The sequence below is a fragment of the Pseudophryne corroboree genome, chromosome 1 (assembly GCF_028390025.1).
Source record: "Pseudophryne corroboree isolate aPseCor3 chromosome 1, aPseCor3.hap2, whole genome shotgun sequence".
NCBI lineage: Eukaryota > Metazoa > Chordata > Amphibia > Anura > Myobatrachidae > Pseudophryne > Pseudophryne corroboree.
In genome coordinates this window covers 50,339,727-50,363,200 of record NC_086444.1, presented here as the reverse complement: position 1 = coordinate 50,363,200, position 23,474 = coordinate 50,339,727, and the positions used below count along the sequence as shown (strand labels likewise).

At 47.7% G+C, this 23,474-nt stretch overlaps 1 protein-coding gene across 1 annotated transcript in view; it reads left to right on the top strand.

Moving 5' to 3' along the window:
- The window catches only part of LOC135055182 (O-acyltransferase like protein-like), an 84,591-nt gene that overhangs the window by 53,187 nt on the left and 7,930 nt on the right, over positions 1 to 23,474 (top strand). The window contains exons 5-9 of the mRNA XM_063958956.1: positions 5,149 to 5,250; positions 10,888 to 11,001; positions 13,336 to 13,462; positions 18,442 to 18,628; positions 21,406 to 21,548. Of these exons, the coding sequence (XP_063815026.1) occupies positions 5,149 to 5,250; positions 10,888 to 11,001; positions 13,336 to 13,462; positions 18,442 to 18,628; positions 21,406 to 21,548 (673 nt within the window). The remainder of the gene's footprint in view (positions 1 to 5,148; positions 5,251 to 10,887; positions 11,002 to 13,335; positions 13,463 to 18,441; positions 18,629 to 21,405; positions 21,549 to 23,474) is intronic.

Here is a 23,474-nt window from a genome sequence, read left to right as displayed (position 1 = left end):
GCAGTAAATACCATGATAAGAGTCATACCTCTTAAGTCTCTGGGTTGTCAAACCTAAGGGAAGAAATCATTAATTATATAACACCCCGGGGTTGGCGGGTATGTTAAGAGAGGTATCACAGGTGATTGGGTGGTTATGTGACAGGCCTTTCCTCTTGAAATGTTCTTCCCCATACCTTGTTTGTAGTACCTTGCTCAGAGAGGTAAGATAGATTGATATGAAACAGAAGTAAGTAAACAATTCCAACAGGATGTCTTTTTATTCAGCCGCAATGAATTGGATTGAGGATGATGATTGGTTAATTGGCAAAAATATTAGGTAATCACAAGAATAGGGCATAAAAAAAGATAAAGAAAGGACAATTGACTACAGTTCACATCACATTGGATCATTGAAGACGGCAAAAGACAATCAAATCACGGATATTTGCGTATTTCAATAATAAAATTTTTTACTAATTTGCCTTAGCTGTACTCAAACGGGCTGGTTGGTAAAATATGGCAATGCGCAGCTTGTCACAAATGGATACTTGGGCTAGGCACATGGTTTGCCTATTGCTCGTGACAATAACACTCAATCTGAACTCAATAACACTCAATCTGAACTTCTCTGATAGAGGTACTCACTAGCTGTTTCAGCGGTTCCATTTTACACAAGATGGCCGCGGCATCCGCGAATTTCAGCCTGGTAGTGTCCGATTCCTGGCTGCGATGCCTCACGCTCTCTCACCCGACTTTTTACTTCCTGGTAGCACCCTGCTGCTTCTGCTCTGCAGCGCTGCTCTCACCGCCCAGCCTGACCGTGTGGTTTGCATCCGTTACTCAGTTCCCGCTCCGCTCCTCACTTGGCGTGTCCAGCACCTCCAACCATTTCCATCAGACTCCTCCTTCTTTTTCCCAAAAGGCTCCTCTGCTCCCAGGCTGCCTTGTCCAATCCGCAGTCACCATCTGGAACATGTGATCGGACCAGGGTCCGTCCTTAACCCCTACTGTACCAGCAGATCACCTTCTCTGCTGCAAATACTGTAAGTTTACTTTTAAAGGGGCACACACACACTTTACAGGGTGCCACAATTAGTTCTGTAACAACATAAAGGCACCTGAATGTAGGCTGAGAACATCGTTCCTTATAATACACAAGTTTTTCTCATAATAGACCCCAAGGTGATGATGTCAGAGCTTACTAATTATCATTTATAAGCGTTGATATCAGAGTTTACTTTTTATATAGATATGATAAACAGTCATTTGTACAGAATTTTTAATAAAATCACTTTTTTAATACAGTATTCCATATTAAAACATAAAAGATGAATTCTACATATTAGTAGTAATAGTATTGGTTCCCACTTGTTAAATTTGGCTCATCTAAAAGTCAGTCACTTATACATAAGTTACACATTTATTAACTTCATTTCTTCTTTGCGGTATTTACTAATTTTCTGGCAAGAACTGACAGCACATTTTAATCTCGCTGAATGCTGGAAGTGACCCCACCTTTGTGTCCACATGTAAAGACTCTTTAATTAATAAGGTTTATTTGTGCCACCAACTTCAAACTTTCCCAGATAAGGAGAAGAAATGGGAAGTGGATGTGCGCTGCTGTTATAGGGAGCGGTGATTATAAGCAATATTATGATGTCTATCCCAAAATGTCAGCAAAGATGTCAATCTAATAGGGTCACCGAGGTTGCAAGAAAACACGGCTGATTACTGTTGCAAAGGCCGATATAATTTCAGCCCTCTCCCAGGTGACTCCACTTCAAGATGGCATTTTGATAAATCTAGCACAGCAGCGGCGGAAGTTAATGCCGTTGTAGAAAACACTAATTACTGTCCAACCCCCCCCCCCCCCACTTCAAAAATACATAAATCTGACTTTAGCGCATCGGCCTTCACTGCCCAAGTATAATGAATCATAATTGATTCATTTTAATACTATCAAGACATCCACTTACGTCCATGACCAAAACTAGGTGCAGCACGTCTGTCCGTCCATCCATTCCACCCCACCACCATATTAAATGGCTTTGGTTAGCCAATGAGCACATTATGAGGAGAGTCTTGGTAATCTGATAATAAAGTATTTTGATTATTCAAAATGATTAGTTTTGGGGCTACAGGCGACGGTTCGGTTTGGAAATGACAAAACTGCTCTAAAAAAATTAAATGTGTGATTAGCTTTATTTTAGAAGGTCACAAGAGAATGTGTTTAGATGTGAGTTACTGTGCAGGATATATTAACAGTTTTAAGGTGGTATTCTATTAGCTGTGATGGGCATCGGGTTTCAGCATTCAGGCCATTTCTCCGCCACTTTGTGTCCACCAGTAGATTTTTCCCAGCAGAGGATTTTTGCCCACATAGGTGCTCAGGAAAATCTGCAATGTTGGATTACAGTACTTAGCTGTAATGTGTGACTGCTGATTAAATGCCCCCTAATACTGAATTACAGGTTAAATGAAAGTGTATCCTTTACCTATACAAAGTGGATGTATCCAGGGGCATAGCTGGAACTTCGTGGGCCACATAGCAAGATATTGAATGGGCCCATGTCCCACATCTTCTTTAGAGACCACAGCAGTTATTCATTTTATGCCCCATAATAGTACCCTAGTTAATGCCCCATAATAGTGCCCAAGTTAATCTTCTGAACCATAGTAGAAGCCTTAGTTAATGTCATCCCGCATTATAGTGCCCTAGTTTATTTTATGAACCATAGTATCGCACTAGTTCACGTTATATCACATTATAGGGCTGCCAGTACACATTATGCAACACAGTATCCCCAATTCACATTATGACATAGGGTCCCCAGTTCATAGTATGCCATATTGCAGTGCACCTAGTTCATATTATGCCACATTATAGTGCCTCCACTTCATATTATGGAACACTATAGTGACTCCACCTCGTATTATGCCACATTACAGTGGCCCAGTACATATTATGTAACATTATAATGCCCTCCAGATCATTTTATACCGCATTGCAATGAGCAGGTCCAGGGGGTGTAACTAAATATATTGTAGGCCCCAAGGCAGAAGTTAGTAAGGACCCCTATGTATCACTCATATAACTATATCAGCTCTGGGCCTCATAGCAGCTGCACTCCCTGCACCTATGGTAGCTACGCCCTGTATATAACACATGTAACTGTGACAGGGAAGGTGGGCCCCTCTCAGCTCTGGGGCCCCATAGCAGCTGCACTCCCAGCACCTGTGGTAGCTACACCCTGTATATAACACATGTAACTGTGACAGGGAAGGTGGCCCCTCTCATCTCTAGGCCCCATAGCAGCTGTACTCCCTTGTACCTATGGTAGCTACACCCTTGTATATAACACATGTAACTGTGACAGGGAAGGTGGCCCCTCTCATCTCTAGGCCCCATAGCAACTGCACTCCCTGCACCTATGGCAGCTACACCCTGTATATAACACATGTAACTGTGACAGGGAAGGTGGCCCCTCTCATCTCTAGGCCCCATAGCAACTGCACTCCCTGCACCTATGGTAGCTACACCCTTGTATATAACACATGTAACTGTGACAGGGAAGGTGGCCCCTCTCAGCTCTGGGCCCCATAGCAGCTGCACTCCCTGCACCTATGGTAGCTACACTCTTGTATATAACACATGTAACTGTGACAGGGAAGGTGGCCCCTCTCAGCTCTGGCCCCCATAGCAGCTGCACTCCCTGCACCTATGGTAGCTACACCCCTGTATATAACACATGTAACTGTGACAGGGAAGGTGGCCCCTCTCAGCTCTGGGCCCCATAGCAGCTGCACTCCCAGCACCTATGGTAGCTACACCCTGTATATAACACATGTAACTGTGACAGGGAAGGTGGCCCCTCTCAGCTCTGGACCCATAGCAGCTGCACTCCCAGCACCTATGGTAGCTACACCCTTAGATGCAGCCATTTTGTGGGATGAACCAGTATTTTACCTGTCAGTTGATGGAGCTTGCAGTTTCCAGGGAAGATGAATATGTATACTCGTCAATACAGATTAAGGGCCTCATGTACATCTTCTATGTTTTTGGATCTGCACATGCACAGTGGCTGCACTGCGCAAATGCAGATCCGGAGCTATGATGTCGCTCGCAATGGCCCAAATGCCAGAGTATGATTGATACGCTGCTGGTGTTTGGGGGGCAGTGACAGGTAGCGTCGTAGAAAATGGAGAGTTGACAGCCCTGTTTTCTGGGCGTGCTGAAGCCAGTTGCGGCGTTCTTGAATGCAGCTTCACTGGAGCTGGCACCATGATTTCAATGGATATCCTGAGTAACCTGAGGGTTACTCAGTTCAGTGACGTCACTAGGGGGGTGGGGCTGCTACCAGGTGACACCCCCCAAGGGGTGACACAAAAATGCAGGCTCCTCTTCAGTGAGAGGAACATTAGAGTAACATTACATGCAGCACTCGGCTCCTATCACAGTGTAGGAGCCGACACTGCAGACAGGCTTTGGGAGCAGGCCAGCATCTCTGGGAGCCCCCGGAGTGCCGAAAATGGGAGTTAGTCAGTGAGACCACGCCCTTTCAACAAAGTCACACCCTGACTATGAAACCACGCCCCTTTTCAGTCACACCGGGTGTCATCACGGCTAGTGACTTCCCTGACTCAGTTGAGCCCCGGAGTGACGAAAATGGGAGTTAGTCAGTGAGACCACGCCCTTTCAACAAAGTCACACCCTTACTATGAAACCACGCCCCTTTTCAGTCACACCGGGTGTCATCACGGCTACTGACTTCCCTGACTCAGTTGAGCCCCGGAGTGATGAAAATTGGTGTTAGTCAGTGAGACCACGCCCTTCCAACAAAGTCACACCCTTACTATAAAACCAAGCCCCCTTTTCACCCACACCGGGTGCCATCAAGGCTAGTGACGTCCCTGACTCAGTTGACCGATGGTCACGCAGATGATCTGGATCATCTTCAGATGTAACACTGGATCAGAACAGCACTCAGCGGAGTCTTTCTACGACAGACGTATCCTGCGGATTTTACATATTTTAGCACAGTCGCTGCGTACAAACACCCAGCGGCTGTGCTAAGGGCGTCCATCTTGAAATCAGTCCCTCATCCCCTAAATTTGCTGTGTTTTTCGGTGTGTTTGTGTGGCTTAACGCCATTATATTTCCCTTTAGCGGATTTCTGGGAGCCAAATCATTTCTAAAAGTGACTGAGCAATCCGGAAATGAAGCAACTCTGGCCGTGGTGATGCGGTACGTCTACAGAAGATTAAGGAGGTAAGTGTCATGTACAGATAGAACAATGGCCCTCATTCCGAGTTGTTCGCTCGCTAGCTGCTTTAAGCAGCCGTGCAAACGCTAAGCCGCCTCCCTTTGGCAGTGTATCTTAGCGTAGCAGAAGTGCGAACGAAAGGATCGCAGAGCGGCTACAAAATATTTTTGAGCAGCTTCAGAGTAGCTTCATACCTACTCCTAGCTTGCGATCACTGCAGACTATTGAGTTCCTGTTTTGACGTCAGGAACACGCCCCGCGTTCGGCCAGCCACGCCTGCGTTTTCCCAGGCACGCCTGTGTTTGTATCTGACAACTCGGAATGACCACCAATATTCAGCGGATTGTGCTAGAGATGTAACATTTTGTGAAATACGCACCTCTAGGGGGCCCATTTATCAAACAGTGATAAAACTTGTGAGTGATAAATCTCATTGTGTATGATAAATGGTGCTTCAGCCAATCAGCAGTGGCTGCAGAATGTAAATATATTGAATTGGGTGCAGGGTGTGCATTGTGGGGCCCCCCCTGGACCCAGGGGCCCGTGTGACAGCATGCCCTGCACCTATTATTAATACTCCACTGTAAACAGGCCAACTGTGGCTCTACACTCTGCAGGGTGCTTGCCCGGAGCGTCACTAAGACACATGGAGCAGTACTGCCACATTGCTACTGGCCGCAGGGTGCCAGTCCAGGCCCACTGCTAGCCAGCTGCAGGGACCGTGGGGCCTACACTCTGGGGACACTTTAGGGAAAGTTCAATTTGGCCACGTTTATAGGTACAAGAGTTGGTGCATAAATGTTCCATTTATAGAATAATGAATGGCTTTCTTTCTATGTGACAGGTTACAGCCTCTGCACCTGGCCTCCATTCCTTTATCCATTGGGCTGATCTCGTTGGTGAAGTGGGGGGCATTTTGGGAGCTCCCCAAACACCAGTGGGACAGCTGCAGGCGCGTGTGGTGGGCGAATATTTTCCTCATAACCAACTTCGTGTCAGTGTCAGATTCTGTGAGTTATTTTGAGTTTTTTTCTTGCAGTTTATATCCAGTTGCTTCTCTATCAGACACTTTACCAGACACTGTTTTTAAAAAACATCATGAACCAAAACAAGTTTATATAATTGTCCAACATAATTTCTGACTTATTATTAGATTCATCAAAGCAGTAAATAATTTACACCACTATTTAGGGATCAAAGTGAAAGTAATCAGAGTGAATGAATCTTCTGTACACATAGGGGGGTAATTCTGAGTTGATCGCAGCAGGAATTTTTTTTAGCAGTCGGGCAAAACCATGTGCACTGCAGATATAACATGTGCAGAGAGAGTTAGATTGGGGTGTGGTGTGTTCAATCTGCAATCTAAATTGCAGTGTAAAAATAAAGCAGCCAGTATTTACCCTGCACAGAAACAAAATAACCCACCCAAATCTAACTCTCTCTGCACATGTTATATCTGCCCCACCTGCAGTGCACATGGTTTTGCCCAACTGCTTACAAAAATCCTGCTGCGATCAACTCAGAATTACCCCCATAGGAACTAATTCAGCATGAGTTGTAGTTTTGCGAAAATTTGCAAAACTACAACTCTTTACACTAACATGCAGGGGGGCACCCAGCACGGGGCAAGGTCGGCCCGCATGCATATCTGATCGCAGACCTCTGCAAATTTGCAGCACAGCAATCCGGTCTGAATTATGCCCTCTATCTATCTATCTATCTATCTATCTATCTCATGTCGACCTTTTGATCTGTCGACCTAGACCGTGTCGACCTAGAGACCCTGTCTACCTAGTTACTATCGACCTTCCATACCACACCCCTATCTATCATGAACCTAGTATTTATCTAGCATCTATCCATCCATCTCTCTCTCTCTCTCTCTCTCTCTCTCTCTCTCTCTCTCTCTCTCACACATCTACCTACCGCTCCATACATACTCATATAGAGAATTGCAGACAGGCACGGGGCTCTGGGTGCAGAACTTTCATACATACTATAAAGCTCCTTGGGAAATAATCAGCAACCTGTGTCATTATCATTTATTGCAGTGCGTTGGATGGGCCTGGTATCTCTCAAATGACTTCCAATTCCATCTCACAACACCTCTTCTTATCCTCCTGTATGTCAAGTAAGTGTGTCTTCAGGCACATGTAATTATGTGAGCTGCGATGTGTGTCCCCAGCGATAGCCTATATTAGTAACATAGATCACTGAGAGCAGAGAGACGCAACGTCCTGTCCGCTCCGGTTTGGCACAGCATCCTGTGAGCGGTGTGTCTGATATACACCCTCCAGCAATAGATTTATTGTGCAGTATTTATAATAAGCAGCCAATGACTAATATGGGAGACAGGCCTGAGACGTCTAATAACGGCTGCATAGATGTATTACGCTGATCATCAATGTATGTCACAGATTAATGGCAGCATATAGAAAGTGCTTACATATCATGGATAAGATCATCGTTACCAATGACGTTTAAAGGAGAACTCCGCTTGTTTATAGAACCCCAATTGATAATACCAAGGCTTGTCAATTATTAGTATTTCATTTTCTGTTCCCTTTACTTCTAACCTATGTAATTGTGAGCTGGATATTTCAGCTGGCACGCAGAGGTCATCGTCAGAGTTCTAATATCTTAAAACGTTATAGGGGCGATTTTGAGTCGGACGCTGCAGCACCCGTGTGTGTATTCTTCCGGTAAAGGGGTGTGACTTTATGCTAATGCCGCTACAAGCCGTTCTCTAGTGCACAGCCGTGCGTCTGCATATGTAAGGACTGAAACACCCACCTTCAGTGTCTTTAGACGTTGAAGTTCCGCTTGGTGCAGTTTTGGATGCAACCATTGGTTTCTCCATTGAAACTTGCACTTGCCCCATGCTAGGGGCAGAATCTCAGTCACAGTGGCCATAAGATGGACCTAGTGCCTCTGAATAGCCACCTCCCTGTCACCACCAGGGCCAGACTGGCCATCTGCTACTTCTAGAAGATGCCAGAAGAGCTGATGATGTGGTCCGGCATAACTACCTGTCCAAGCAGCTCTGCTCAACCGGATGGCAGATGGACAGACAGGGCCTGGCCGGGGCTGTCTTTTTGTTTGGGCTCAATGGGCACTTGCCCAAGGGCCCCAGGAGTATAAGGGACCTAGCCTGATAGCTGAGGGTTCCCTCTTTCCAGGGGTACCAGATTTTTGAAAATCGGCCCTGGGGAACCGGAGATATCCGACTTCAAAGCAGTGGTCCCCATCCAAGCCTGTTAATTGCTATTCCCAGCCAGATATCTCGGGTTCTGTCTGACTTAGAGTTTTTCTGAGGGTATACTCCAAAAGATGGGACTCTTACCTTTTAGTGGACACTGGCAGCTTGTTTCTGCTATGACCAGAACCAGAGATATCAGCCTTCAAGCAGCTGGTCGCTGCTCCAGCTCCACACGCCTGGTATGCAGTTTTATATTTTTGTTGTTGGATTGCTCTGGCTCCTGAACTCTGATCTACAAGTCCCCAATATCTCCTGAAAGGTGGGACTCTCTAGTGTTTATTTCCATTAAAGCTTAGAAATCTATTTTCAGGAACTTGAGATCTGCAGTCAAGCAAGCTGCCTTCCCACCAGAAAATGATGAATATTAAGCCCACTCCACTATCCACCCCTCCCCTGTGTATTAAACACCCCCTACTACCCTGGAACTCATGTACCGGGACCCCTTCATTCAGCCCAATGCCCCATCTACAGTTTAGTGTTCTCCCTCCCGCCCCATCTGTGAAGTAAAGGATTAATTAGCTGCAGGTCCTACATGCTGAGCGGAAGATAGAACACCCCCTACCGCCCGCGGGACATCAAAGCTCCCGCTGATAGCACCCTCCACACCTACCGCTGGAGGATGGGTAGGGGGCCAAGTGCATTGCTGTGTCCAGGGGCCTACACTGCTATTAAGATGGCCCTGGGGCTGGCCGAGTAACTTCTCCTCCTGGCTCTCTGTTCAGCTGCACAGCTATCAGAGACAGGGGCTGGCCGTGCAGCTCCACGTCCCAGATAAACGGGGGCGTGCCAGTAGGCCACAACCCTGTGACCGGTGACCTCGCCCCTCATCATGCACACGTGCACTCTAGAATGCCAGAGCCTTTTCAGACCCCCAGCCCGTCACTGGTCACCACTATGGTGGCCAATTTGGGGATTTTGGACTAAAATTGTCCGGGATTCAATTCTGGGATTGGAACCTGATTCCCAAGATTTAAAAAACATTCCAAGGTTGGCCACCCTAGTCACCATTCAGGAGCAGCCAGCACATTACCATACCAACACACTTCGGACAACATGCGTCTTGTCACAACTGTGCCTCTTTGTGTACGCACTGTAGGACACATGCTCTGTGTGTAACTTTTCAGACGCATGTGCAGTTGAAAAACATTGACCTTTCCAAGAATATCAGCGTTGTGTCTGACTCAAAATAAGCCCCTAGGAGAAAATGATAGCTTGCAACTTGCTTCAACCATCAACTAATAATTCTTTTACTTCTAAATGCCGCATCTGAGATGCATAAAAAAGCTACAGAGCTGATGTAGAGGTGGTTGCAAAATATTTTCATCTTTTTGCTGATATGCAGAGTTCCAATTGCAACAGTCTTGCAACGGTCCAGGGGGGTGATTCAGACCTGATTGCACACTAGAGTTTTTTTGCAGTGCTGTGATCAGGTAGTTGCCGCCTACAGGAGGAGGGGGTAGTTAATGTGCAGGGGTGCGAACGCTTGCGCAAAAGTTTGTGCAGTCTCTCCACAGCCCAGGACTTACTCAGCCGCTGCGATGATCCGGCCAGGAGCTGACATCAGGAACCCTCCCTCCAAACAGCTGGGCACGCCTGCGTTTTTCCGGACACTCCCTAGAAACGGTCAGTTGACACCCACAAACGGCCTCTTCCTGTCAATCTTCTTGCGATCGCCGGTGCGATCGCTTTCTTCGTAAAGTCCGTCGCTGTCCAGCGTTGCCCATCGCCGGCGGTCGACGCGCCTACACATTTCGGTGCATTCGCATGCGCAGTTCAGACACGATCGCACCGCTGCAAAAAAAGCTAGCGTGCGATCGGGTCTGAATGGGGTTTTAAGCACAGATGGTTAAATCAAATTGACTGAGATACTAATTATGTCAGCTGTGGCCAAGCATGAATATACTTAAAACCTGGACAATTGGGGTGCCTTGATGCCCACGTTTGAGAACCTCTGGTCTGCATGTTTGAAATGATGCCCTTGCTGACAATATCTCATTTTGCCTACTAGATACCTCTTAGTAGAGTGTATCTGACAATGCCTGCATTATAAAAATGTTCTCTCTACAGAGTGCTAGATTGTGAGCAGTTGCCATACATGCATAGAATTCACGCACAATGATGCAGAAACAGGAGCTGTGGTTCTAAGTTACATTGACATTAAAAATATAAATGGATTTGTCCTTTAAACTTTGTGCTGTTTCCCAATATTGCGCTAATACAGGTGTACGCAGCCTGATCTGATGTGGTCACCTTACAATAAACACCCGGGAACTAACCCAATCATAGTCGTTGTTCAGTGGATTATTCCGCGTCTGATGTGTGGTTCATAGAATGTATGAAGATGCGTCGTATAAATGTATAAACAGCTGTGTTTGTCTTGCAGAGCGAAACGCGTTATGTTTGCTGCAGTGACGCTGATATTCCTCACCTGCACTATCGCCACCACTTTGCTTTCCTTCTTTTTAAAACTTTCAATCCGTTACCCAAGAGGTGAAAGGTACTTTTAGTAATGATAATAATTATTATTGTTGTTGATTTTAGATTTTTCCTCATATATGCCTTTGTACCGGTGTGGTCATATAGTCTATAAGGTGTATATTATTTGTATATTTCTATTATTATATAGAATGTAAGCATTTCAGCATTCATATTCTACAAAGTTCCATCTGAGAAACTTTTTACACAATCTAGTTTTGTCTATATTTTAGTTCTGCAATTATATAATACATATAAAGTATATATCATACATATAGAGTATATATCATATATACACTCAGTGGGCACTTTATTAGCTACACCTGTCTCCCAGCCTCCTGCTCCCCCTTGTGTCTCTCAGCCTCATCCCGCCCTATGTCTCCCAGCCTCCTGCTCCCCCTGTTTCTCTCAGCCTCATCCCACCCTATGTTTCCCAGCCTCCTGCTCCCCCTGTGTCTCTCAGCCTCATCTCACCCTATGTCTCCCAGCCTCCTGTTCCCCCTTGTGTCTCTCAGCCTCATCCCACTCTGTTTCCCAGCCTCCTGCTCCTCCTTGTGTCTCTCAGCCACATCCCACTCTATGTCTCCCAGCCTCCTGTTCCCCCTTGTGTCTCTCAGCCTCATCTCGCCCTATGTCTCCCAGCCTCCTGCTCCCCCTGTGTCTCTCAGCCTCATCTCACCCTATGTCTCCCAGCATCCTGCTCCCCCTTGTGTCTCTCAGCCTCATCCCACCCTATGTCTCCCACCTCCTGCTCCCCCTTGTGTCTCTCAGCCTCATCCCACCCTATGTTTCCCAGCCTCCTGCTCCTCCTTGTGTCTCTCAGCCTCATCCCACTCTATGTCTCCCAGCCTCCTGCTCCTCCTTGTGTCTCTCAGCCTCATCCCACCCTATGTCTCCCAGCCTCCTGCTCCCTGTGTCTCTCAGCCTCATCCCACCCTATGTCTCCCAGCCTCCTGCTCCCCCTTGGGTCTCTCAGCCTCATCCCACCCTATGTCTCCCAGCCTCCTGCTCCCCCTGTGTCTCTCAGCCTCATCCCACCCTATGTCTCCCAGCCTCCTGCTCCCCCTGTGTCTCTCAGCCTCATCTCACCCTATGTCTCCCAGCCTCCTGTTCCCCCTTGTGTCTCTCAGCCTCATCCCACTCTGTCTCCCAGCCTCCTGTTCCCCCTTGTGTCTCTCAGCCTCATCCCGCCCTATGTCTCCCAGCCTCCTGCTCCCCCTTGGGTCTCTCAGCCTCATCCCACCCTATGTTTCCCAGCCTCCTGCTCCTCCTTGTGTCTCTCAGCCACATCCCACTCTATGTCTCCCAGCCTCCTGTTCCCCCTTGTGTCTCTCAGCCTCATCCCGCCCTATGTCTCCCAGCCTCCTGCTCCCCCTGTGTCTCTCAGCCTCATCCCACCCTATGTTTCCCAGCCTCCTGCTCCTCCTTGTGTCTCTCAGCCTCATCCCACTCTATGTCTCCCAGCCTCCTGCTCCTCCTTGTGTCTCTCAGCCTCATCCCACCCTATGTCTCCCAGCCTCCTGCTCCCTGTGTCTCTCAGCCTCATCCCACCCTATGTCTCCCAGCCTCCTGCTCCCCTTGGGTCTCTCAGCCTCATCCCACCCTATGTCTCTCAGCCTCCTGCTCCCCCTGTGTCTCTCAGCCTCATCCCACCCTATATTTCCCAGCCTCCTGCTCCCTGTGTCTCTCAGCCTCATCCCACCCTATGTCTCACAGTCTCCTGTCATCCCTGTGTCTCTCAGCCTCATCCCATCCACCCTATGTCTCTCAGGGTGGTTTACCACTATAATTGTCTCAAAGTTCCATAACTTTCATACTAAAAATGTTTTGACCATAGGTGTAAATCACAGAAAAGTTATGTACGAACAACCAGGGCTGCCATAAGAAATTGTGGGGCTTGGGACCAACAAAATACACAGCTCCCCCCCCCCCCCCACACACACACACACACACCACCACCACCAACAACAAAAATAAGATTCTGCCGCACCACTCCACCCCTATGTGATGTCACACGTTACATATAGGTGGAGCATTGAGGACCTGCAGGAATGATTCACAAAGCTAATGTGCAGGGAAGGCTTGTTTTAAGTCCTCCATGCACATAAGCCCGCTGTTGTTGTGCTGCCTGTGGAGATCTCCAGGTATTCGCAGTAGGAGCCAGGGGTGGGCCCCCTCTCTATAAGGGCCCGGGACTCCAGTCCCTGCAGTCCCCCCCTGTTGGCTGCCCTGCGAACATCTTCCAACCAGCTTCTCTCATATCCCCAGAATTACATCACTAGGTATACAAGTGTGCCCTAGCATAAGAGAACTGGTATTTTACACCTGATCTATATATATGCTTTATTTTCTACAGCCAATCACGTATGAACTACTGGGTGGAGTATTACACAAAGCCATACTGCAGATATGGACCCTTCTTAGTCGGTATAATCCTTGCAATTATGCTTTCCAAAGAGCAGATCACATACGTAAAGAACAGGGTAAGTGGCTGTCATTATGATGACTGGCGTGTTTATAATGGGTGCAGTGTGTGCAGTGAACACGGGCCCCCAGGGTCCGGGGAGACCAACACTGCATGCCCTGTGCCCATTTTTTCAATACTTATCCTTTCGAGTCCCGCATCGCAGCAGCAGCGCTGCAGAAATCAGTGGGGAAATTGTGTGGTGGCCATTTTCCCGGTGTTTTGCGCATGCGCAGTAGGAAAATCACTGGGAAAATGGCCACCACACCATTTTCACAGATACGTGCCCATTCGCACTACATTCTAGGACAGCGCTAGGGTTCCTAGTGACCTTAGTGTCCACAGTCAAGAACGCTGTAGGCCAAAGAAGAGAAGGCCCAGAAGGAGCCTGCACACGGGCCTCCTCTTCTCTTAAGATGCCCCTGATTATGATTGTATACAAGCATTGTGTCACGATTCTGTGCAGTACCCCTCTCCTGTCTGTGGTGCATCCAACACATTCTGCGCTCAGTGCTAGTTGATTGTGTGGCTGCATCTGTAACTTGCTAATATTAACCAGCTCCATAGAGTCCTCCCGGCCAGAGCATCAACTCAATCCCTGTGAGGTGTTTCTCATGTGCTGTACTTCACTGATTCATGGACATTATACTACTGTGACTTACCTGCTAAATCTCGGCGTCTCCTGTGTGCTGTACTTTACTGACAATACCAATGTCTATATTCATAATGTCAACACCACCATGTTGACACTTGACAGTCGTAATGTTGACATTGTGTTACAGTGCTGATGAGTGAATTGTAGACATTGTCAGAATGACAACACTAGGATTAGGCTGTAGGAGGTAGGGTTACGCTGTCGGGCGGGGGTATTAGGGTTAACTTTGTGGGTTAAGACAGGGTTAACTTTAGAAGGATGGTGAGGGTCGGGATAGAGACTAGAAGGAGAGGTAGCGATTAGGGTTAGAAATAGTGGAGAAGTACTTATCAGATCATGGGAGGTCTGATACAGAAGTAAAGACCATGGGGCTGCAGGAACCCGGAAGGCGTCACTAGAGCCACTGTAGCCGTCGGGAGATGGCAAGTTACCAATGGGCCACCAGGAACTATGTGTCAACTTTCTAACATGTCAACATTTCATCACTGTGTACATGATGACATCAACATCATGACCACGTTGACATTCTCATATCGACATAACGGATGTCAATATTATGACTGGCGACATATCATACCCAGTCCGTAAACCGAACAAATCCAAAACTTATAGAAGATAGGTTTCCCTCAGGACGTCTCTAAGGACAGTAAATAAAGTTTTTGGAATTACAGTGCATTGTGAGGAGATTTGGGTAGCGGTGCCCTCTCCTGGGGTAGATGGGCACCTCAAAACACTCAGCAGCCAGGAAACAGCACACCAGTCCAGGGTTTTCGTGCAATCTAGCCGTGGCTAATTTTATTGAGCAGATTTAAACTAAACACAAAAATAAATCCTAGCCCATCTGGGCACAAACTGGACATAATAGATTCCTTCTCTCATAGTGGTAGTACCTAATGCCCCTACCACAAAAACAGGCATATGCCCATTACTTACAGTCAGTAAATCACAGTGTCTCACAACAAGCTTGCTGTCTGTTTCCTCCGGTAGTGAGACACTGAGCCAAGCCCTGACACAGCTTTTATCAGCCTCTTACAGGTGCAGGCACTCATAAGCCAGCTCTCAGGCTGATGGTCTAAAGCATCGGTCTTCAACTTGTGGCCCTCCAGCTGCTGTGGAACTACACATCCCAGCATGCCCTGCCTCAGTTTTAGCATACCTTAATAAAACTGTGGCAGGGGATGCTGGAATGTGTAGTTTCACAGCAGCTGAAGGGCCACAGGTTGAAAACCCATGATCTAAAGACATGAAATGGGCCTTGTGGATGGAGCCCTCCCTTCCATTTCACATCCACACCCCCAGAACCCATATCTGGCTTTTAATAAAAGCCAACATTTTAATTAAGTCTATTTAGCAGAGACAGGCATTTCCTGGGGTTTTAAAATACATGGGCCAGAAATCTGGGACAAACGAGTCTCCAGTGCTTCTATCACAGTATTAAGGACCGTTGTGCTGCTCTCTTCTTGCTTTGCTGTAGTCACATGCTGTAGCCACTCTCTTCTTTGCCGCGATGCGTACCGATGCGTATGCACGGGCACACACATCACGGCAAAGTGATGTCGCACCATTAAGGTCTGTGGCATGCGTACACGATAAGCATGACACCATAGGCCAAATGCAGTAGCCCGAGAATGGTGGAATCTGGCGCCATTCTGACAAGAAAGTCATTAGATGTAAAGTGCCAATTAGTTTAAAGGCAAAACAAAGGTGGTTTTGTTTTTAAACTAATTGGTGCTTTAAATCTCGAGATTATCTTGCCGGAATCGCACCGGCTTGCACAAATCGCAGGCTGTTACATTTGGCCCCATGGCTTGTCTGTAACAGTCACCACGACAAAGACACAACAGAGAGCATAACAATGGAACGTGAAGCAGTAATCACACACTGAACTGGAACAGGGGCTGTTGCAGAGTTGTAGCTGTGCTTTTTGGGGGAGTGTATCTTCAGGCATATGCACTAAAACTTGGGTGGAGATTTAACAAAGCTAGGAGAGAGATAAAATTGTGAGAGTTAAAGTACTAGCTAATCAGCTTCTACCTTCCATTTTACAGGCTGTGTTTGAAATATGACAGAAGCCGATTGGTTGGTACTAGGGTGTCCAATCCTGGGATTGGGGGGATCCCGGGATTTAGGCCTAAAATTGGCAGGGATTCAATCCCGGGATTGGAGCTTATTACAAAACTCCTTGTTTTTTCAGTGTCGGGCAGCGCTGAGCGTCCTCAGGAGGCTCAGACGCCGCCCAGCTCCCTCCTCCCGGCTCCCCCCTGGGAATCCCGGGATTGACATTTTTCAATCCCGATACCAGGGATTGAAAAAATGGCTGGGACTTGTCACCCTAGATGGTACTTTACAGCTCACAATTTTATCTTTCTCCAAGCTTTGATAAATACCCTCCTTGGAGAGAGATAAAGTGGACAGAGATAATGGGAGGGATGTACTAATGTACATCGCCGCCCTGCGCCACGATGCTGATCGCATATGTACTAACATATAAGAGCTGTCCTCCGCGATGCGCAGCGGCAGCCTGACTTCCGGGATTCGGCCCCAGGAGTCAGTCTGCGCATGCGCGGGGTGACGGGGGCGGCCGCAGGGCATGCTGGGAGGGATCCGATCGGATCCCTCACACAGCGCCGCGGAGAGAAGCCCATAGGCTTCTATGGACGTACGCCCCCCGCCGCGGCGCTGTCCTGCCGGCCGGGGGTTAGTACATCAGGAAAATGCGGTAAACAGGGAGTTTACCACATTTTCCGCTTAGTACATCCCGCCCAAAGTACCAGCCGATCAGCTCCTAACTGCCATGTCACAGGCTGTGTTTGAAAAATGTCAGTTGGGAGCTGATCAGTTGGTACTTTATCTCTCTCCACTTTATCTCACTCCAAGCATTGATGCATCTCCCCCTTGTGTGTTTTCACTCTGTGCATGATCCCAAACTGAGGGCACGCGAGTACAGGTGATGCAGTGATCACATTTACCCCTGGGACTGCAGTAGAGTAACTGAGCTGCAACGGGGCGTTCTCAGGTTCAGCGAGGGTGTTTCGATGGGGCTGGGGGCTAGGAGGAGTTACACAAAAGCGTAAATCCGCCTGTTTCCACGAATATCTTTAGTGTGCACAGAAGATGAAGACTAGTAGCAAACCAAGCATACAGATAGTGAGAGGGCGCATTGCAAATTGCGACAGCTTTCCAAACGGGCAAATATACAATTTTTTTCCGTGCGTATGAGTCTGGAGTAACATACAGTACAGCCTATTGCTGCCCTGCTCTGCATCCAGCCCACAGCCTGCATTTATTTCCTTCCCCGCACTTATCACTTATACAGGTCAGGACTACAGACAACGCAGCTGCAGAGGGATCAGCTCCGTATGGTGTAATGTGAACGTTACCCAGTAAGAAGGCAGTTTCCAGTGTGCAACAGTTGGCCAGAAGGGTTTCTGGTCCCATTGTCCATCTGTTGTTCTACAACCTGAAAATGGGGAAGCAGACCCTTAGCTTAGAATGTGATACAATGGCCCAGATTTATCAAGCCTTCCACAGTGATAAAGTACTAGCCAATCAGCTCCTAACTGCCATGTTACAGGCTGCGTTTGAAAAATGACAGTTGGGAGCTGATTGGTTGGTATTTTATCACCGCATATTTTATCACTCTCCAAGGCTTGATAGATCTGAGTCATTAATATCTATTAAAGTTGAGGCAGCTATATACTGTATATGTTGGTATGGCCTAGCGTCACCCCTGTCTAAACATGTTGGCAGAGCAGATCTCTAGGAGGTGGAGCTGTCCGGCCATGACTACGCTCTATGGCCCTCATTCCGAGTTGATCGCTCACTAGCTATTTTTTGTAGCGCTGCGATCAGATAGTCGCTACCTATGGGGGAGTGTATTTTCACTTTGCAAGTGTGCGATCGCATGTGCAGCCGAGCGGGACTAAAACGTTTTTTGCAGTTTCTGAGTAGCTCTGGACTTACTCAGCCCTTGCGATCACTTGCGGAATTGACGTCAGACACCCTCCCTGCAAATGCCTGGACACGCCTGCGTTTTCCCTACCACTCCCAGAAAACGGTCTATGACAGCCATAAACGCCCTCTTCCTGTCAATCTCCTTGCGATCGGTTGTGTGAATGGATTCGTCGCTAGAAGCATTGCACAGCAACGATGCTGTTTGTACCCGTACGACGCGCGTGCGCATTGCGGTGCATACGCATGCGCAGTAGTAACTTGATCGCTGCTCTGCGAAAATGGCAGCGAGCGATCAACTCGGAATGAGGGCCTATATGTAGGGATATATTTGTTGGGTCACCTGTTTCCTGTACTCGCTCTTATTCTCATTTCTGTTGTGTTTCCTATAGATGCACGCTGTCACCGGCTGGCTGACGGCTTTGCTCATCATAGTCTTGGTAATGGCACTGGCATTCATACTGGATGATACTCCTACTTCCTACTCCATCATGGCTGCACTTTACCAAGGAGTTCACAGGTCTCTCTGGGCAGTCGCACTTGCCTTGGTCCTTGTACTGTGTCATGAAGGATACGGAGGTACAAGAATTTGAATTTAAATGTTTAATGTTTTTTTTCTACCGAAAGTAATAAATAGTATGTATATAATAAAATCATGTGCTGATTAAAATGATGTCATAACACTGGTGCCTGTGCAAACATAGATTTTGACTGCAGATAAGAACCACTTGGCCCATCTAGTCTGCCCTTTTTTTTTTAACCATATTTTTACCTCAAAGCTTGTTTGATCCTTATTACTTTGTAAGGATATCCTTATGTCTATGCCATGCAGGTTTAAATTGCTCTACTGTCTTAGCAGCGGACCTTACGTGCATGGCGCTCACCTCCTGTTGTTTTTTAAAATAAAACAGACTTACATTCACTACGCCCACTTGCCTGCCCTCAATAAAGTTTAACAATACAATCCAGGCGCCTGCATTCCCGTTAGCGCCAGTTTAGTAACGTTCACAGGATGTTCCTCAAGGTGCATACACACGGTGAGATATTGTCTATGCCCAATTTTGACTAGGCAATTTTTCTTGGACTCCCCCAGAGCCCAGAAGTAACAATATTGGCCCTCATTCCGAGATGTTCGCTCGTTATTTTTTTCTTCGCATCGGTGCGATTAGTCGCAAACAGCGCATGCGCAACGTTCGCAGTGCGCCTGCGCCAAGTAAATTTGCTAAAAAGTTTGGTATTTTACTCACGGCTTAACGAGGAAATTTCTTTGTTTTGGTGATCGGAGTGTAATTGACAGGAAGTGGGTGTTTCTGGGCGGAAACTGGACGTTTTATGGGTGTGTGGGAAAAACGCAGCCGTTTCTGGGAAAAACGCGGGAGTGTCTGGAGAAATGGGGGAGTGTCTGGGCGAACGCTGGGTGTGAACAACTCGGAATGAGGGCCATTGTCTTTACACACGTGTGCGATTTTGGCTATGTGCGATTTTGACTATGACATACTTTGAACTAGATAGTTAAGATTGACTTGCATGTACGGGATCAGTACTAAATGCCGCCGGCCGGAATCCCGGCGGTCGAAATACCGACGCCGGAATCCCGACCACACAATCCCGACAGGGGTGGCGAGCGGAACGCAGCCCCTTGCGGGCTCGCTTCACTCGCCACGCTGCGGGCACGGTGCCTCGCTACGCTCGGCACACTATTATATTCTCCCTCTATGGGTGTCGTGGACACCCACGGAGGGAGAATATGTCGGGATTGTGGCGGTCGGGATTCCGGCGTCGGTATTTCGACCGCCAGGATTCCGGCCGGCGGCATCTTGACCGCATCCCGTATGTACAGTCTATTATTTCTTGCGATACTGACCGCGCACCGGTATCACAAGCTGTGTACACACGGTGTGATTTGCACTAACTTTCCTTACAATTTTGACTCCAAGGATTGATACATCTCCCAGTCTGTGTTGTGAATCCAGGGCTGGAATATATGATGTTTTGTTTAGTATGCTTTAGTGATGCCATCTGTTTCCTGACACCAAATACTGTACTAATGAATAATTGCCAGAAAAATGAAGTGACTCAATAATTATAAGTGATCATTTATATTATAATCTGAGAAGTGTAAACTGCTACAATGTACAATATTTATTTATTGAATAGAGGTTTTAATGCCCATATTTACTGTATACATCAGGATAATGAAGTGTAAGTTTATCAGTATCAATTGGGAACATATTCCGATTTCTTCATGATTTTAGGGGGTAATTCAGAGTTCAAATTTGTTAGCAGTTGGGCAAAACCATGGCCCTCATTCCGAGTTGATCGCTAGCTGCCGTTGTTTGCTGCGTAGCGATCATTTAAAAAAACGTCAAAACTGCGTATGCACCGCAGTGCGCACGCGCGATGTACGGGTACAAACAGCATCATGGTTTTGCACAGGTTCTAGCGACGCTTTTAGTCGCACTGGGCGAACGCAGGGAGATTGACAGGAAATGGGAGTTTCTGGGTGGCAACTGACCGTTTTCTGGGAGTGTTTGGAAAAACGCAGGCGTGGCCGGGCGGGTATCTGACGTAATTACCATGTCATTCGTCGCAGCAATTATCGCACAGAATAAGTAACTACAGGGCTGGTCTTGTTCTGCACAAAATGTGTTTGCTGTCGATCGGCTGCACAGGCGTTCGCACTTCTGCAAAGCGAAAATACTCTCCCCGGTGGGCGGAGACTATGCGTTTGCACGGCTGCTAAAAGTAGCTAGCGAGCGATCAACTTGGAATGAGGGCCCATGTGCACTGCAGGTGGGGCAGATGTGTAGAGAGAGTTAGATTTGGGTGGGTTATTTTGTTTCTGTGCAGGGTAAATACTGGCTGCTTTATTTTTACACTGCAATTTAGATTTCAGTTTGAACACACCTCCTCACCCAAATCTAACTCTCTCTGCACATGTTACATCTGCCCCACCTGTAGTGCACATGGCTTTGCCCAACTGCTAACAAATTTGTTGCTGCGATCAACTCTGAATTACCCCCTTAGTGCACAAGGCTGACATTTCCAGGAGCTAAATCTGCATAGAAAATGATGTTGTTTAGACTTGCCCTACTTAACTTTAATATGCAAATCAGTTTGTATCCCTCAGTTATACAGACCCTATGAATAATTCTGGGAAAGGGCTTTGGGTACCAGCATGATATTTGGTAGAAGCGCTCTGAGAATCATGGGCTGATTTCCCAGCATACACAATCTGTCAGCGTTTCCTCTCCATGCTACTGTTACACACATCTGAAATGTCACAGTATGATATGTTTGAGTAATAATAAGATTTTCAGAATATACCCTGTAATGCTGATGCTTTTTCCCCATAGGTCACTTAAATAAAATGCTATCCTGTAGCATGTGGAGCATATTATCTAGGATCAGTTATGCGTGTTACATGGTACACCCTATCATTATAATACTGTACTGTGGCCTGCAAGAGACCCTCTTTCACTATCAGGATATTAACATGGTGAGTTACATCAATATCAGTAACGCAATAATGTGTGAAACAAGTTATTCCCAAACCCAAACAAACTTTATTTATAAGTGGACGACTGCGCATATCTGGTGGCCTTTTTATCAAGGAATGTTTTCGCATAGGGGTCCTCCAGATCCTTCTCTGTGTTCCTTAGTGCCCTGTGGACACGAACCAAGTAGCAAGGTCACGCACAAGGGCATAACAGTAATTTCACATGAAAATATTCATTTTCTCAAGGTGCACTGAGGCGAATAATATTGATCACATTCAGTGGTGCCGAGAGAGGGGGGACAGGGTACAAATTACCCGGCCCTGATGGAGGGGCCCAGTGAGGGTCAGTAGAGGCCCAGGCCCCCTCCCTCTTACCCATACTTGCCGTCTTCTAGGCTGCTCTCTCCGGGAGAGAGCAGCCAGGTCGGCTCAGCAGGGGGGCGGGCAGTGAGGTTACGTCCAGAGGGGGGCGGGCCAGAAGCGAGACGGGGCGTGGCGGAGGCGGGATGGGGGCGTGGCTGTGGAATCGCGCCATGTAAGCCACGCCCCCGCTGTGTAATGCCGCTATTACCGGCATTATACAGCAGGGGGCGTGGCTATGATGACGCGATTCAACAAGAATCGCGTCATCTCCTGCCCGGACCGCCCACTTTACTCGCTAAGTGGGCGGCCGGGCAGAGAGGACCCCTGAAATCGGGAGACCTGCCTGCTCTTCCGGGGGGCCGGGAGGGTCACCCGATTTTCGGGAGCCTCCCGGCCATTCCGGGAGAGTAGGCAAGTATGCTCTTACCTGGCAGCAGCAGCTGCAGCTCTTCTCCTCAGACCAGCACACGCTGCTGTGTGAGGTGCTTAAAATACTATTTTTTTTCCAGTATTTTTTTTCTGAGGGTACATGACCACACGTCTTGTGATTAGACCACGCACCTTGAAAAGTACCTTTGCCCATCCCGGCTCTTGACTGCCCTGATCACATTGTGATAAATGTGCTCCCAGGAGAGAGATTCATCACATACATTAGTTACCTACTTTTCTCTGACGTCCTAGTGGATGCTGGGAACTCCGTAAGGACCATGGGGAATAGCGGCTCCGCAGGAGACTGGGCACAAAAGTAAAGCTTTAGGACTACCTGGTGTGCACTGGCTCCTCCCCCTATGACCCTCCTCCAAGCCTCAGTTAGATTTTTGTGCCCGGCCGAGAAGGGTGCACACTAGGGGCTCTCCTGAGCTTCTTAGTGAAAGTTTAGTTTTAGGTTTTTTATTTTCAGTGAGACCTGCTGGCAACAGGCTCACTGCATCGAGGGACTAAGGGGAGAAGAAGCGAACCTGCCTGCTTGCAGCCAGCTTGGGCTTCTTGGCTACTGGACACCATTAGCTCCAGAGGGACCGAACACAGGCCCAGCCTCGGAGTCCGGTCCCAGAGCCGCGCCGCCGGCCCCCTTACAGAGCCAGAAGCAAGAAGAGGTCCGGAAAATCGGCGGCAGAAGACATCAGTCTTCACCAAGGTAGCGCACAGCACTGCAGCTGTGCGCCATTGCTCCTCATACACACCTCACACTGCAGTCACTGAGGGTGCAGGGCGCTGGGGGGGGGGGGCGCCCTGAGCAGCAATAAAAACACCTTGGCTGGCAAACATACATCACATATAACCCCCAGGGCTATATGGATGTATTTTAACCCCTGCCAGAATCCATAAAAATGCGGGAGAAAAGTCAGTGAAAAAGGGGCGGAGCCTATCTCCTCAGCACACTGGCGCCATTTTCTCTCACAGCTCCGTTGGAGGGAATCTCCCTGGCTCTCCCCTGCAGTTACTACACTACAGAAAGGGGTTAAAAAAGAGAGGGGGGCACTAATTAGGCGCAGTATTAATAAAACAGCAGCTATAAGGGGAAAAACACTTCTATAAGGTTATCCCTGTATATATATAGCG